We start from the raw sequence: 12528 nt of genomic DNA on the forward strand, positions 1-12528 counted from the left end.
CTGCACGTTGTTTCGTTTTCGTTATTTATTTTAACGCTTGGTCACTTCGATCACGTTTAGTGCTCATTTGCGGTGTGAAATAATGGTTAAAATATAATTAAATTATTTATTTCCACTTGATTATTGATAAATAACGTTTCCTGCGTTTCTGCAATCCATTCAAATTCCATTCAACTCCAGAAATTATGGCAGACGACGATTTTGATGGGGATGAGTGAGTACCTAACCTCAAAGAGTTGCAAACAATGATTACTATACATTATTTTAATCAAATAAATGAATAGAACATGTTCTGATTGTTTTTTTCAATCATGTGCGAATTATGACTTCCTTTGCACATGAAAAGCGCCAATATTGAAAGAATTAATGTACCATAAAATTTCAGGGTAGCAGACGACTTCGATGATGCAGATGAAGATGACAACATTGAATTGGAACAACAGGAAGAAGAAGGGGATAATTTCGAACTCCTGCAGACCGGAGAAGGAAATGCAGGTGTTCAAAAATCTAAGAGGATAACCACCAGATACATGACGAAGTAAATAATCCCTCATCACTTGACAAATGAACATTAATGCTCACCCTTTACGGGAGAGAATAATTTCATTTTTATAAATAACGCTTGATCTATCTTTTTTTTTCAACTCATCTAGAAATATTTCTCTCTAAAAAATCAGACACCGTCTTTTGTCGATTTTTATTCACCTGGAGTTATTGTTATTAATTTAGGTATGAAAGGGCAAGGGTTCTTGGCACACGAGCCTTGCAAATTGCCATGTGTGCACCCGTAATGGTGGAGCTCGAGGGAGAAACGGATCCCCTGCAAATCGCCATGAAAGAATTGAAGCAGAGAAAAATTCCCATTGTCATCCGAAGATATCTTCCAGATCACAGCTACGAGGATTGGGGAATTGATGAGCTAATTATCACTGATCACTAAATATTACAAACTGCGTCTGAATTATTTATGTACCCCAATCGAAATATTTTAATATAGAAGAATAGTGTTGGTCTGAAGGACTGATCTCCCGATCATACATTAACTCATCAGATTAATTAATTTGTAAATAAATCTTGTCGCTTAAAATCGTGTTTTTTAAAATATTTTTATAGAAAGTATATTCTCCCTGATTTCAGTCTCATAAATAATGGTTAAATGGTGAAAATTCAATAATAAGCCAATTTCTATAATTTATCAGTGCAAATTTTATTGAATTTATTCATCAATAATTAACAAAATTGATGAAAAAAATGCATGAGTTGTGAATTTGCTATTCTTATTCTTTAATCGTTCTTTATTTAATGGGAACGTTCTTGAGAGAGTCTGCAGTGAGCTTTCCTTTGGCGGGAGTCAGAAGGAGATTCCCGCTCCACGAAGCCTCTCCATTCGAATTAACAATGAGATCCACTGACAATTTTTCCCAGACCTTCTTCTTGGGGTTTAAAACATCGTCTGGAACTCCATTCTCGTAGTTTTCTACTACCACTCGGTCTCCTGGGGATGCGTCTGATGGCGGACGAATGGGTTCCACCTTTCGTTCTTCTCCATCTCTGAAAAAAAAAGAAATTATCTAATTATTGAATTACAAAGAGTATTTAGAAGTTTTTCAGTTTTTCAAAGTAGAAATTTACTCACACTGAGGCACACAGGACCATTCCGTGTGAAGCCACACCTCTCAAATTGGCTGGTTTCAGATTAGCCAGAACCACAACCATTCTGTCCCTCATCTCCTCGATCGGAACAAAATTCACAAGACCACTCACGATCGTTCTTGGTCCACTCTCTTCCCCCAGATCGATTTTCTCCACGTACAAAGAGTCGGCATCAGGATGCTTTGACACTTCGATAATTTTTCCTACTCTGATGTCGAGCCTCGAAGGCTCGATTTCAGTATTTTGATTGGCTGGTGCACTGGATTTATCTAATAAAAAAAGTATTATGAATCGAAAGTTATAATTAATATCAAGTGATACATACTCGCTTGCTTCTTCTCTTTTTGGGGTGGAGGGTAAGCTTTATTGCTCAGGCTCTTCAAGTTCGGGTCAGCCTCGAATTCCTTTCTGATTGGATCCAGCAGTCTGTTAATGTACACCTCAACAGCTGCTTTCAAATCTCCAGGATGGATTACTTCTCTGGAGAAGGCATTCTCAAGATCTTCGTATGTTTCGTATTCTACGTCACCACCTGGACGGTAAAAATTTTTTTAAAGTTAAAAATTATTATTTGGAAAGAAAAAAGTTGTTAATTAGATGAGGAAAATTATCAGCGAAAAAACGTAAGAATCGTACCGAATTCCGCTGCCCTCGGAACCAAGAATTTTTCTCCCTTCTTCATGAGTCTGAAGATCACGTGTTTGGAAAACGCGAGAATTCCGTTATCAACGATGTTACCAGGCTCACAGAATGCCTTCTTCAATTTTTTTTTGACATTAGCAGCACTGTCCAGCAGATCTATTTTAGAATCCTCCTCTGAAGACGACATTTTGGCCCCAGCCAGTCCAGGGACTATCAAAAAATAAAAAAAACTTAGAACTAGTAGGCAAGAAAAACAATATTCTTAATTATAATTATTTGATTTCTTGCGGCGATGAAAATCCTAATGAATGAAAAACTTACTCATGGGATTCATCAGATGGACTCTCTTCTCATATCCCATCATGGGTAGATACTTCTCAGAGAATGTGAAGATCTTGCGTTGATCAACACCACCGAATTGAGCATCAACTCCCAAATACTGTTCGTCAAGTGCTTGAAGACCTGGATAGAGCAGCCCAGAGAGGAAGGGACTTGCCACTTGCTTGACAACTTCAGCCCCAGCTTTCTTGGCATCATGCTCAGTGACTATTGAGCTCAGACGATAAACGTCCAATGTATATTCCCTAAAAACAACGGGATCGAATGAAGATTCATTCGCTTGGTTAGTTTTCCAGATAAATCATCTGGGGTTATTTCAAAAAAAATAATTGACACGATGAGGAATTTGAGAACAAAATAATCTTCTTCATTACTGATCATAAGTGAAGAGCCAGGCTAAAGATTAAATATTGTCATACCGAGGAGGATAAAAAGCCCCCCAGAAAAACGAGAGAAAGACTCACTTGGACAGTTGGTAATCCGTTCCCTTTACAAACTTAAGATTGTTAAGTGGAACTTTAATCGATTTCAACATTGACTTGATCACAGCTTCGTAGTACTCTGTCCTTCTAGCCAGGAGCTCCCAGGGTGCCTTCATGTTATCCAAATAGGCATGAAGGTCGGCGAAAAGAATTGTCACTTCAACCCCAGCGTTCAGAAAATCCGCAATCTTGGATATTGGGGTGAAGTACCCAATGTGGGGCTTTCCTGTGGTCGCTGTCCCCCAATACAGCTTCAGATCCCTCTCCTTCAGGATGGATTTCAATCTGTCGTCACCCAACCATTCCGCAAGGTTTCGCGTTATCAACTGATGCTTCTCTTCGGGGGTTAACTGAGTCATAATCTATTTTGTTAATCCAAAACATTATTTCACTATTTTGCTGTCCTGAGTGGGAAATTTTTTCAAAAGAATTGTCAGTGAAAATGGGGATTTTAATAGATTTTTTTTGTTGTCATTTGTTTTTGTAAATTAATTTCGTACTTTCATTCTTTACTTGTTTGTCTACGCATGCGTAACTGTGCCGAACACACGTGTAACATGTCAGAAAATCGCATGATGACATGATGTATAAGCTTCCCAAAGTCTATGATAATTAAATTTTGAAAACCAAAAAAAAAAATCTAGAGAAGAAGTGTTTATCTATTCCAGAGAACTATTTTCTGCGAGTCACCACACAATGCTCGTTAATCTTTGGAGGTTATGAAGGCCGTCAGAATGAGAAATGGCGTTAAGCAGTTGAGAAAACGACTGTAATCTTTCAGAATTAATTTGGAAAAGCCTCAGAAAATAATTATAACTAAAGAAGAATTGATTTTACTCAGAAAATTGCTACATTATTACTTGCCAGTATTGATTGTGTCTGTGATGGCCAGATGTCAAGAACTTAACCCGTTAAGTTCAACCACTTTCTCATTCCTAGGGCCCCTATGCGTTAAATTAGCACTAGGCGACAGCGGTTGCGCGGGGTGTGTGTAAAATTACACTCTTCTGCTTTTTTCAAATGTTCAAGGTGTGGTATGATTAAAAATTTTGAATTATTTGTTCTTCCAAGTGCTGAGATATTTACGTAGAATTTATTTACCGTGTTGGTACTGGAAGAGTACTTGTTCCGGTTGTTTATGTCGACATATTTACAACTTATTTTTATGTAGGTTATCTAGGTTTATTTAGGTAAACAGATTAAGACAAACGAGGTAACAATTTTTATGAAGTTGATTTATTTAAACATTTATTTCTATAAAATGTATGGATGGAACTTATGTTTACGGAACAAATGACAAATCGACCCAATGTTTTGCTCATGAAATGTCATTTTCCTTGAGGATGATATTTCGTAATTGGCTTGTTTTTTGCAGCTCGTGGCCAGACTTAATAGATCATACAAAGCTGTTAATATTTTACGAAACCAAAACTTGGAAAAATTTCTCAAGAGTATCATAGGCTAGAATAACGAGTGCTTTAGTATAGTTAGGTTCCACCCCGTTAGTGGATAAGTTCGCTGGGCTATACTCTTCTGTGGAATTGTCTTTTGGACAAAGGCCCTGCTCGAAGAGAGTTAAATGGGTTCCATTCAGCCAACAGTTTACAAATGTATCACTTACATCAGATCTACCGATGACGGAGTTTGCTGGGGAACAAAAAAATGTAAATAATTGAGATACATTTTTCAGTGGATACCTCAGCGAATTTTAATCGATAACTTTCCTCTTGTTACTCAAAATTAATGAGTGCAGTTGCAGAAGTTCATTGAACAGGGGAACAGAGGAGGAAGTATCTCATAATACCGCGATCGACTGAAACTGATTTTCTTACCTTTCTCCACACACGTTTTGATGTTTGCGTTTATCCTCTCCCTATATTCCGAATAAATGACGTATGGTTGGACGGAGTTGATAACTTGCGTGGGGATTATCTTGTCAGATTCTGTAAACTGATAACACAGGAGGAGCATAAATATTTTTTTACGTTTCACTCACGACCCAAAAACGACATTTCTATACGGGTATCAAAATATACTATTTTGCACTCGTCATAAAATGAGTTATTTTTCTTGCTGTCGTGAAAATTACAAGAAAAGAGATTCAGATAGTTATACATAAGATGCCTTAAGTATACATACATAGTCCAATCCATTGAGGAAGCAACCATTTATCTTATAAAGAGTCGAGAGGCAATTCATAAGGTTGCGTTTTAAGGGTCCTAGTGCACAGGTGGCGATAATTTGGGTGTGGGACTTATCGATTTCTGATGAATTTCGAGAACATGAAACAAATGTTCCAGAAGTCTTGTTAAATCCACAATGCGGCATATCCTGTAATAGCTCATTGCTGCTTTGTGGAACCTTCTGCAAAGATAATGGAAATGCAAACAATCCAGAAAAAATTTTGGGAAGCAGTATTGAACGTATTATGACATTTTCTCTTTTTGAACTCACTCTGTCCATCTGTCTATTGGATTTTCTTCCGCAAAATATCCGGGGGAACAATTCAGTGAAAGCGTTTTTGTCATTCAAACAGGCAATAAATCCTTCGCTCCTCTCTTCACGATTTGTACCATATTCATTTGCTGGTGAAATAAAAATAAATAGGACTGAGGAATCATAAATGCAATATGAGACTTAATGGTATCTTTCGTTCCAAACACGAACCAAATATCACTTTTCCGTACTTGTTACGAAAGATTTTTTATCAGCCCTGTGACATAATGTCGTTTTAGTTGCCAAAAAACTATTGGAGCGTCGTTAGCTTCTAGTAGCTTTGACTGACGTGCCAGAAATGTTGATCAGTGAGGAATAGATAATTTGCCTCGGCTTTATTTTAATATGTACTTTTTAAGATAGGATACTTACCATCTGCTACACATGCTCTCATAGCTTTTCGAAGTGTCCTCCAATGGCCTGGTCGCTTGACGTACACTTTACTTGATTTCAATATTCGATGAATGGATAGCGTATGGTTTGGGAAAAACTGGGAGGGCGAAATATGAATATTATAAAAAGAAATTTTCTTTCAATTATATTACGTGCATGATTCTCACCCATTCAAAATCCTGCATAACACAGCCAGTGAATCCACGGTGCTGCTTGATACACGTTAAAGCGGTGTCACGGAAAGGACCGAACATGCAATGGCCGTGGGATGGAGAGGCAACTCTGCTATAGCAACTCTTGGGTAGTAATAGCATATATTTTTTAATTGTAAAACTTCAACTTCCAAAAATAGTATGTGTTACACGTGCGTTCGGAAACTACTTTTTTACGCATTGGTAACAGAGTAAACTTTTGCAATGTTTTTTGTCAGAAAACACTGCTTAAAAAGTTCAATCATCAGTTTCAGTCATGATTTATTTTGTCTAGCAACAATGGCCAATGAAACCCATCGATAACGGTCAATGAAATATTTTTGTCGTTATCAAAATGGATTTTTTTGGAAAACAATATTTTTATGTGCCTTGCCAACTCCTTGATTAAAGTATTCTGTAAACTTCTGTAAAGCTCATGATTATAATCACAATAAAACAGTGATTGAGACTAAACAAATTAACTTACCGGAGCCAATGCGATTATCGCGGTTAACAGAAAAAAATTAACCAGCGACATAGCTTTCCTGGATATTCGAGATATTTCGACTGTTATTACTCGAAAGCCCTGTCTAACTGTAATGTCATAGACAAGCTGCGACAGTTTTATATACCAGCGGAAAAATAGAAAACAACACGTGGCAGGCATTGTCATAAAATTCTATATACCAGACATTGATTGTTATCAATTGAAAAATCCGATTCTGTCCAGTAAATAGCACCAAAAGCAGGTGAATTCAGAAGCGAGCTTTGCATTGCTTTATCATTCCCACCACATTTGGTGAAAATGTGGAATATTTTGATAACTTTCGGTTAGACAAATGAAGCTATGCAATTTGTTCGCCAACCTGGAAATTTTTCCATGTTCGCTTTTTGACAAGCTCGTCATAATCATTAGCAGTCATCCGAACTTTGTACACGCTGAAATCACGAGATGAAAAAACAGCAAAGAAGAAATCATAACAAGGAAAACGAGTTTCGCAGAGGAAATAAGCGATGCCAGAGTATCTCCCACTCCTCTTACAGGAGCACCCAGTTATTAAATGACTGTCTGCGAAAAATCGCGGTTTCCTCATCAGTGTCTTGATGCACTGCTGCTGAGTCACAACAAACGCCAATTATGCTGCGAATTGTGCTCATCTTTCCCTTATTGATCCTGGGGTTTCAATCGGTGTTGGGGAAATATACTCCACCGAAGGCTAAGGTGGAACCCCTCTATCCAAAAGGAATTAGAATATCCATCCCAGGTGAGTCTTTTCAATAATGAAAATCTTTTCATCGAATCTACATAATCTCAGTAGTCAGGGACTGTTTTTTAGTCAGGGATAGAACTTTTCAATTTTCGAAAAACATACAGCAGTACTCTTCCCGATTAAAAAATTCTGGGATGAATACTGGAAGAAATTACAATCGTCGATTGTAAAAAAACCTAATGCTATTAAGAGAAATTGTCACAGGCGATTCAGATTTAACCCAATCAATTCCCAGTATCAGGAGTGATTTTTTTTTTTGGCCACCCCCTTTACTGTACGGTGACCAGAATTTTCCTCAGACATTACTCTTTGCGTATTTTTTAATCAATACTTTGCGCGATTTAGCTACTCAACTAGTGTGTCAAGCGACAAATATTTTTTTTAATATCTCTGAAACGTGCAAGAATTTGCCGGTTTATGTGCATGCCTCTGCGATACAGCTCCCTGACGTCTTTCCACTCAATACATTTCCAATGGACATTGGAGATATTGGAATACCTCATTACATCAGTATTGTCAGTAAAAATTTAATTTGCCGGAGTATTTCTTTATATGCGACTACACATGCGAGACTATGATATCACCGATTATCCAATGACCAAGTAATTTGAAATAAATTGTGTTCCATTGTTGGCTACAAAGGCAATTAGAATGTTTTTTTCTAATCATTCATATGATATCCCAAAATTGCCAGTATACATATACCATTATAGATTACAAAGGTAATGAGAAGTTAATGGCTTTCATTAATCGCTAAGGCGGTGGTGGACTATTATCGATATGGAATATCAAGGATTCCTGTCAATCTCTGGAAAAATATGTGGGAAAATTGATAAAATATTTAATACAGTTATTTCTGCCTCGTGTTTAAAGCGAAGCGTCATTTTCTATTCTCGAACGGATAGAAAAATGAAAAAAAAAAATTTGCTCGTCTTTTAGGATGCAATATACTGTAGTGAGCGGTTTTTAATAGTTTTGCTCTAAAATAAAATAGATGAGGAAGGCATCACACTAGTCGCCTTCCACGTTCGTGTCAACGAAGAATTCGAAGGGCTGGAGGCTGGAACAATAGCCGTAGATGTTCTAAGAGTGCGGAATGGCCGGTGGAAATACCAAGATAAGACGACAAAATTAAAGTATGGTGATACAGTGTATTACTGGGTTCACGTTGTGTACGAAGGTCTCGGCTACAATCTCCTCTTTCAGGAGCACAAGGTCACTGGTGAGTCAGACTCCTATCAGAAGGTCAAGTAATGATTAAGCGTGAAGAATCACGATGAACTTCATTAACATGACAACTTTCCTCGTTCCTTAAAATAGATTTCTACGACGACGACGGTAATCGACTCAATGGTAATGGCGAGCCGATTGCTCCGGGCGCCGACAATCCCAATTGTCAAATATCAACGTCTGTTGTGGTCGATCTGTCAACCGGCCGTCGAAACGCAGCTTGTATTGGGGAAACCCTCTTCCAGGACGAATTTGTTGATCTTGAGCCGAGAAAGTGGAATACGATTGAACAATTCTCACGCGCTCCTGTAATTTTCTACACGGGGAAAAATATTTTGTCAATATTACCGAACTCTAATGCGCGTATTGACATTTCCCTCCGAAATTACGAAAGAGACGGAAATTTGACGGAATATTTATCTCTGTTAATCGTTGCTCGTTTTAACAAAACAATTATCGACTTTTCAAGTGTTGATGCATTTTTTATTTTACCATTAATAGGATTACCCGTTTGTTATTTATCGGAATGACCAAAGAAATGTAAAAGCCGCGGATGGAAAACTCCATGTCATTCCGACATTTATGGAGAAAGAGTACGGAAGGGACTTCATTGAACATGGGACTTTAACGCTCTCAAAGTAAGTGACATTTTTTTTGAAGGTCTTCATTGACATGTGTGCGATTAAGTGTCGCAAATGTCATTGAGATTAGTCGTCCTTACAGCTTGAATTCTATGAAAAAGGAAACAAAATATATGGATTGGTAAAAAAGTTAAGGATTTGAAACCATTCTGTTTCATAATTTTATGATTAATTCAGATGCACAGGCAAACCAAACACGCAGGACTGCACTCGTACCGGTCGTGGCAGCTACATATTGCCGCCAGTAGCGTCCGGGATCGTAAATACCAAGAGCTCTTTCGCGTTCATGTACGGGAGAGTCGACATTCGCGCAAAATTACCTAAAGGGGACTGGATATATCCAGTTATTGTCCTGGAGCCGTTGGATGGGGATCCAAACTCCATGGAAACGACCCAGCAGTTGAGGATCGTTGAATCCTCCGGTAACGAGCGGTTGCAAGCTAGTGGAGGAACTGATATCAGCGGACATATCATCTGCGGAGGGCCGGTGTCGCGATTGACTGCGGCCAGCACTGCGCCTGCTCAGCGGGCCAGGAGATATTCCCCAGAGCTCTGGTCCGACTCCTTCCATACGTATACGTTGGAGTGGCGGAAAGACAGAATTTCGGTGAAGGTGAATGATGTCGAGTACGGAAGTGCTGCTGTTGATGCCAGCTTTGACAAACCGGTAACCACGAAAAATGAAAAGTCATCTTTTTCAAAAATTTCGTTTTAAAAGCAGAAACAATATGCCAAAATACAATATGAATAATTCCTGGAAATCTGTCTTTTCCAGTTTTATGTAACCCTTGGAGTGGGCGTGGGGGGTTCTACCGAATTTCCAGACCAGGCGGTCAGTGGTTCGTCCCAGAAACCTTGGAAGAATGTCGCCTCGAAGGTAAGACGTCGAGAAAACTTTCGTACACTATGTTTCCGTACTAAAATGAATTTATAATTATCACTGACAGGCTTTGTTCGACTTCTTCAAGTCCACTGCGGAATGGTCGGGATCGTGGAGGAACATGGACAGGGAATTGCAAATTGACTACATTAAAGTTACTGCTTTGTAATTACTACGAAATATTTTCATACAGGTATATTTCTCTTAAATACGGTACTTATAAAAATATGTTGACGTTGATATTGAATCTTTATGTATATGAAAAAATACTGACAAGAATCATCACGAATATTCGTCCTTAAAAGTATTAAATGAAGGACAAGACAGTTGTAAATTAGTGGCCGCAAGAAACACTTTCTGTGCATCAGGATTCTTTTCCTCCTCGTCTACTGCTGAGACGTTCAGCCTCTCCTGGGCGTCTTCGAAATTTTTAACTCTTCTCCAGAACGAGAACAAGCCTCTCTGAGAAATATCCCCAGTCCACTCTTCCCTCTCATCAACAAGATGAAACTCTTCAAGCAATTGTCGGTCGATATTCGCCTCCACGAACTCGACGTGGGTCATCGCTGCTAGTTTAGAAGAAAGTTCCAGTTCTGCTGGTACAGACGATGACTTCAGGTGTTTTGGCATGAGTAGATTCCCCTCGTACTGGACAGCATCAGGGTTGAAAGGGTGAAGTCCTGTGGTCTCGAAGGCAGTCGGCAAGATATTTTTCCACTTGATCTTCTCAAGTGTTTTCTCCAGAACTCCACCGAAGTACTCGCGCTTCAGACGACCTCCATTTTTATTCATTTTCCACTCTGTTATTGCATCTCTCCAGGCTGCTTTGAGAGGATGAAACACAGCGACGTCCATTGGCTGGAGAAAATTGATGTAATTTGGGTGAATGGAAATCAACTCTATTCCATTATCGTGACAGAAATCACTCAGCTGTAGGGTCAGATGGGACGAGTGTCCGTTCAGGTAGAGCACTACTGGCATTTCAATTCCATTTGTCACAAGCCACGGATGAAAAGACTTACGAATCCAATCCATGAATGAACCTGGCGTCATCCAACCATTTGTCGAGCGACCAATAGTGTAGTCTTTTGGCGTCAGAGCTGTGACAATGGCTGGTATTCGTACGTAGTTGAGTGTGATCATCGGTGGTAGACAATCGCCAGCAGCATTTCCACAGAACAATGCTGTGAGGCACTCATTTTCATCGAATACCGCCCGATTACCCCGTTTGATCAGGACCTTCGGTCCCTTAGGGCAGAGATAGAAACCAGATTCTTCGCAGTTGAATACACGCGAGCCGTCAATATTCAATAAATTTTTGTTGGCCAAGTGATTTTTCACTTGGTCAAACCAATGGCGAACTTTGTCTTCGGTAACTCTAGCTTGAGAAAACGTTGTACTCTCGGCTATTCTATCTTCAACCTGCGGATGACGTTTTTGAAAAGCACAATACCAGTGCCTTCCTGGACGACCATCAGTGAAGACATCGGCTTTGCCGAGGGATTCTACCAATTTTTGGACTGAATTTAAGAGCTGATCTTTGGTGACTGGGCAACCCTGGTCAGACATGTAGAGAATCCATTCCACGAGCTTCTGCTCGTAGAATTCACCCAAGACACTCGCTGGACCCGGCCGGCCTATTACAGGCTCCGAACAGCCTTTGGATTTGTCGAATAGCGTTGATTTTGGAATGTTAAATTCTTTGCTAGCTGATCCCAGGGTTTTTCCATCATTCACAGCTTTCACAGCTTTTTGCAGGTCTTCGTTGGTATATGAAAGTACTCGTTTACGTTTGGGCCTGGAAATGGGAAATAATTTTGATGGGTGCTATTTTTCAATAGACGGATTCATAGAAATAAATTTATTAATATTATTCATTCATTTCGATTCAAATCTAATGGATAATTGAGGTGGATTCTTGGTAGTGTTTTGACTGATGGCATTTTTCATTTTTAAAATTTTTTTCAGAGGTTAGGACTTGACGTGCGGTAACCCCGCTACTGGTGTTCTCGCTAGACTCAGTCCTCGAATCATTTATTTCTCTCATAAAATAAAGTATTTCTCTGGCGTATCGATCCCTGCCTACTTCAAAATGTTTACTCAATTGGCAAAAAAATATTTAAGGAATTTTTTCACTCACATTTTCGCGGTTGATCCTTATGGAGTGATGCGGAGTGTAATGAGTAGGAGTTATGTCTCCATGGGACTTGTTAACAAAGGGATCACTCAAACGAACAGTTGAATTTATGGCTCTATTGTCTTACACGTCTCGTAAAATACCAAGGAAATTACAAATTTTTATTCCAGTTT

General features: G+C 38.9%; 5 protein-coding genes across 7 annotated transcripts in view; 2 read left to right on the top strand and 3 right to left on the bottom strand.

The window, feature by feature from the left end:
- Positions 1-1089, top strand: LOC135167036 (DNA-directed RNA polymerases I, II, and III subunit RPABC2). Its single transcript, XM_064129880.1, has 3 exons — positions 1-214; positions 386-538; positions 730-1089. The coding sequence occupies exons 1-3, from the start codon at positions 186-188 to the stop codon at positions 938-940; spliced, it is 393 nt and encodes a 130-aa protein (XP_063985950.1). The 5' UTR covers positions 1-185; the 3' UTR covers positions 941-1089.
- Positions 1090-1182: 93 nt separating this feature from the next.
- Positions 1183-4140, bottom strand: LOC135167030 (tyrosine--tRNA ligase, cytoplasmic). 2 transcript variants are annotated; one of them, XM_064129870.1, is made up of 7 exons: positions 3981-4140; positions 3099-3478; positions 2617-2879; positions 2290-2505; positions 1979-2185; positions 1637-1922; positions 1183-1551 (listed from the first exon to the last, which is right to left on the bottom strand). In XM_064129870.1, the coding sequence occupies exons 2-7, from the start codon at positions 3473-3475 to the stop codon at positions 1296-1298; spliced, it is 1605 nt and encodes a 534-aa protein (XP_063985940.1). In that variant the 5' UTR covers positions 3476-3478; positions 3981-4140; the 3' UTR covers positions 1183-1295. The 2 variants fall into 2 exon arrangements, with proteins under 2 accessions (XP_063985940.1, XP_063985941.1); XM_064129871.1 differs by having other exon boundaries at positions 3977-4000.
- Positions 4141-4331: 191 nt separating this feature from the next.
- On the bottom strand, positions 4332-6878 carry LOC135167034 (uncharacterized). The gene is made up of 7 exons (XM_064129877.1): positions 6684-6878; positions 6173-6301; positions 5985-6102; positions 5571-5701; positions 5256-5480; positions 4949-5066; positions 4332-4763 (listed from the first exon to the last, which is right to left on the bottom strand). The coding sequence occupies exons 1-7, from the start codon at positions 6867-6869 to the stop codon at positions 4534-4536; spliced, it is 1137 nt and encodes a 378-aa protein (XP_063985947.1). The 5' UTR covers positions 6870-6878; the 3' UTR covers positions 4332-4533.
- Positions 6879-7276: 398 nt separating this feature from the next.
- LOC135167032 (beta-1,3-glucan-binding protein 1-like) lies at positions 7277-10458 on the top strand. The gene is made up of 7 exons (XM_064129875.1): positions 7277-7461; positions 8462-8689; positions 8788-9005; positions 9199-9335; positions 9516-10005; positions 10114-10215; positions 10286-10458. Exons 1-7 carry the CDS (start codon positions 7335-7337, stop codon positions 10385-10387), a joined length of 1404 nt encoding a protein of 467 aa, XP_063985945.1. The 5' UTR covers positions 7277-7334; the 3' UTR covers positions 10388-10458.
- Positions 10459-10500: 42 nt separating this feature from the next.
- Positions 10501-12528, bottom strand: part of LOC135167031 (uncharacterized) — a 52652-nt gene continuing 50624 nt past the window's right edge. The window contains exons 1-2 of one of the 2 annotated variants that reach the window (XM_064129872.1): positions 12359-12499; positions 10501-12016 (exon numbers count right to left, since the gene is read on the bottom strand). In XM_064129872.1, the coding sequence (XP_063985942.1) occupies positions 10501-12016; positions 12359-12360 (1518 nt within the window). In that variant the 5' untranslated portion in view covers positions 12361-12499. Of the gene's footprint in view, positions 12017-12358; positions 12500-12528 lie in introns of those variants that run through there. The other variant, XM_064129874.1, reaches the window with a different exon arrangement.

Source organism: Diachasmimorpha longicaudata, chromosome 10 (genome assembly GCF_034640455.1).
Source record: "Diachasmimorpha longicaudata isolate KC_UGA_2023 chromosome 10, iyDiaLong2, whole genome shotgun sequence".
Lineage (NCBI taxonomy): Eukaryota > Metazoa > Arthropoda > Insecta > Hymenoptera > Braconidae > Diachasmimorpha > Diachasmimorpha longicaudata.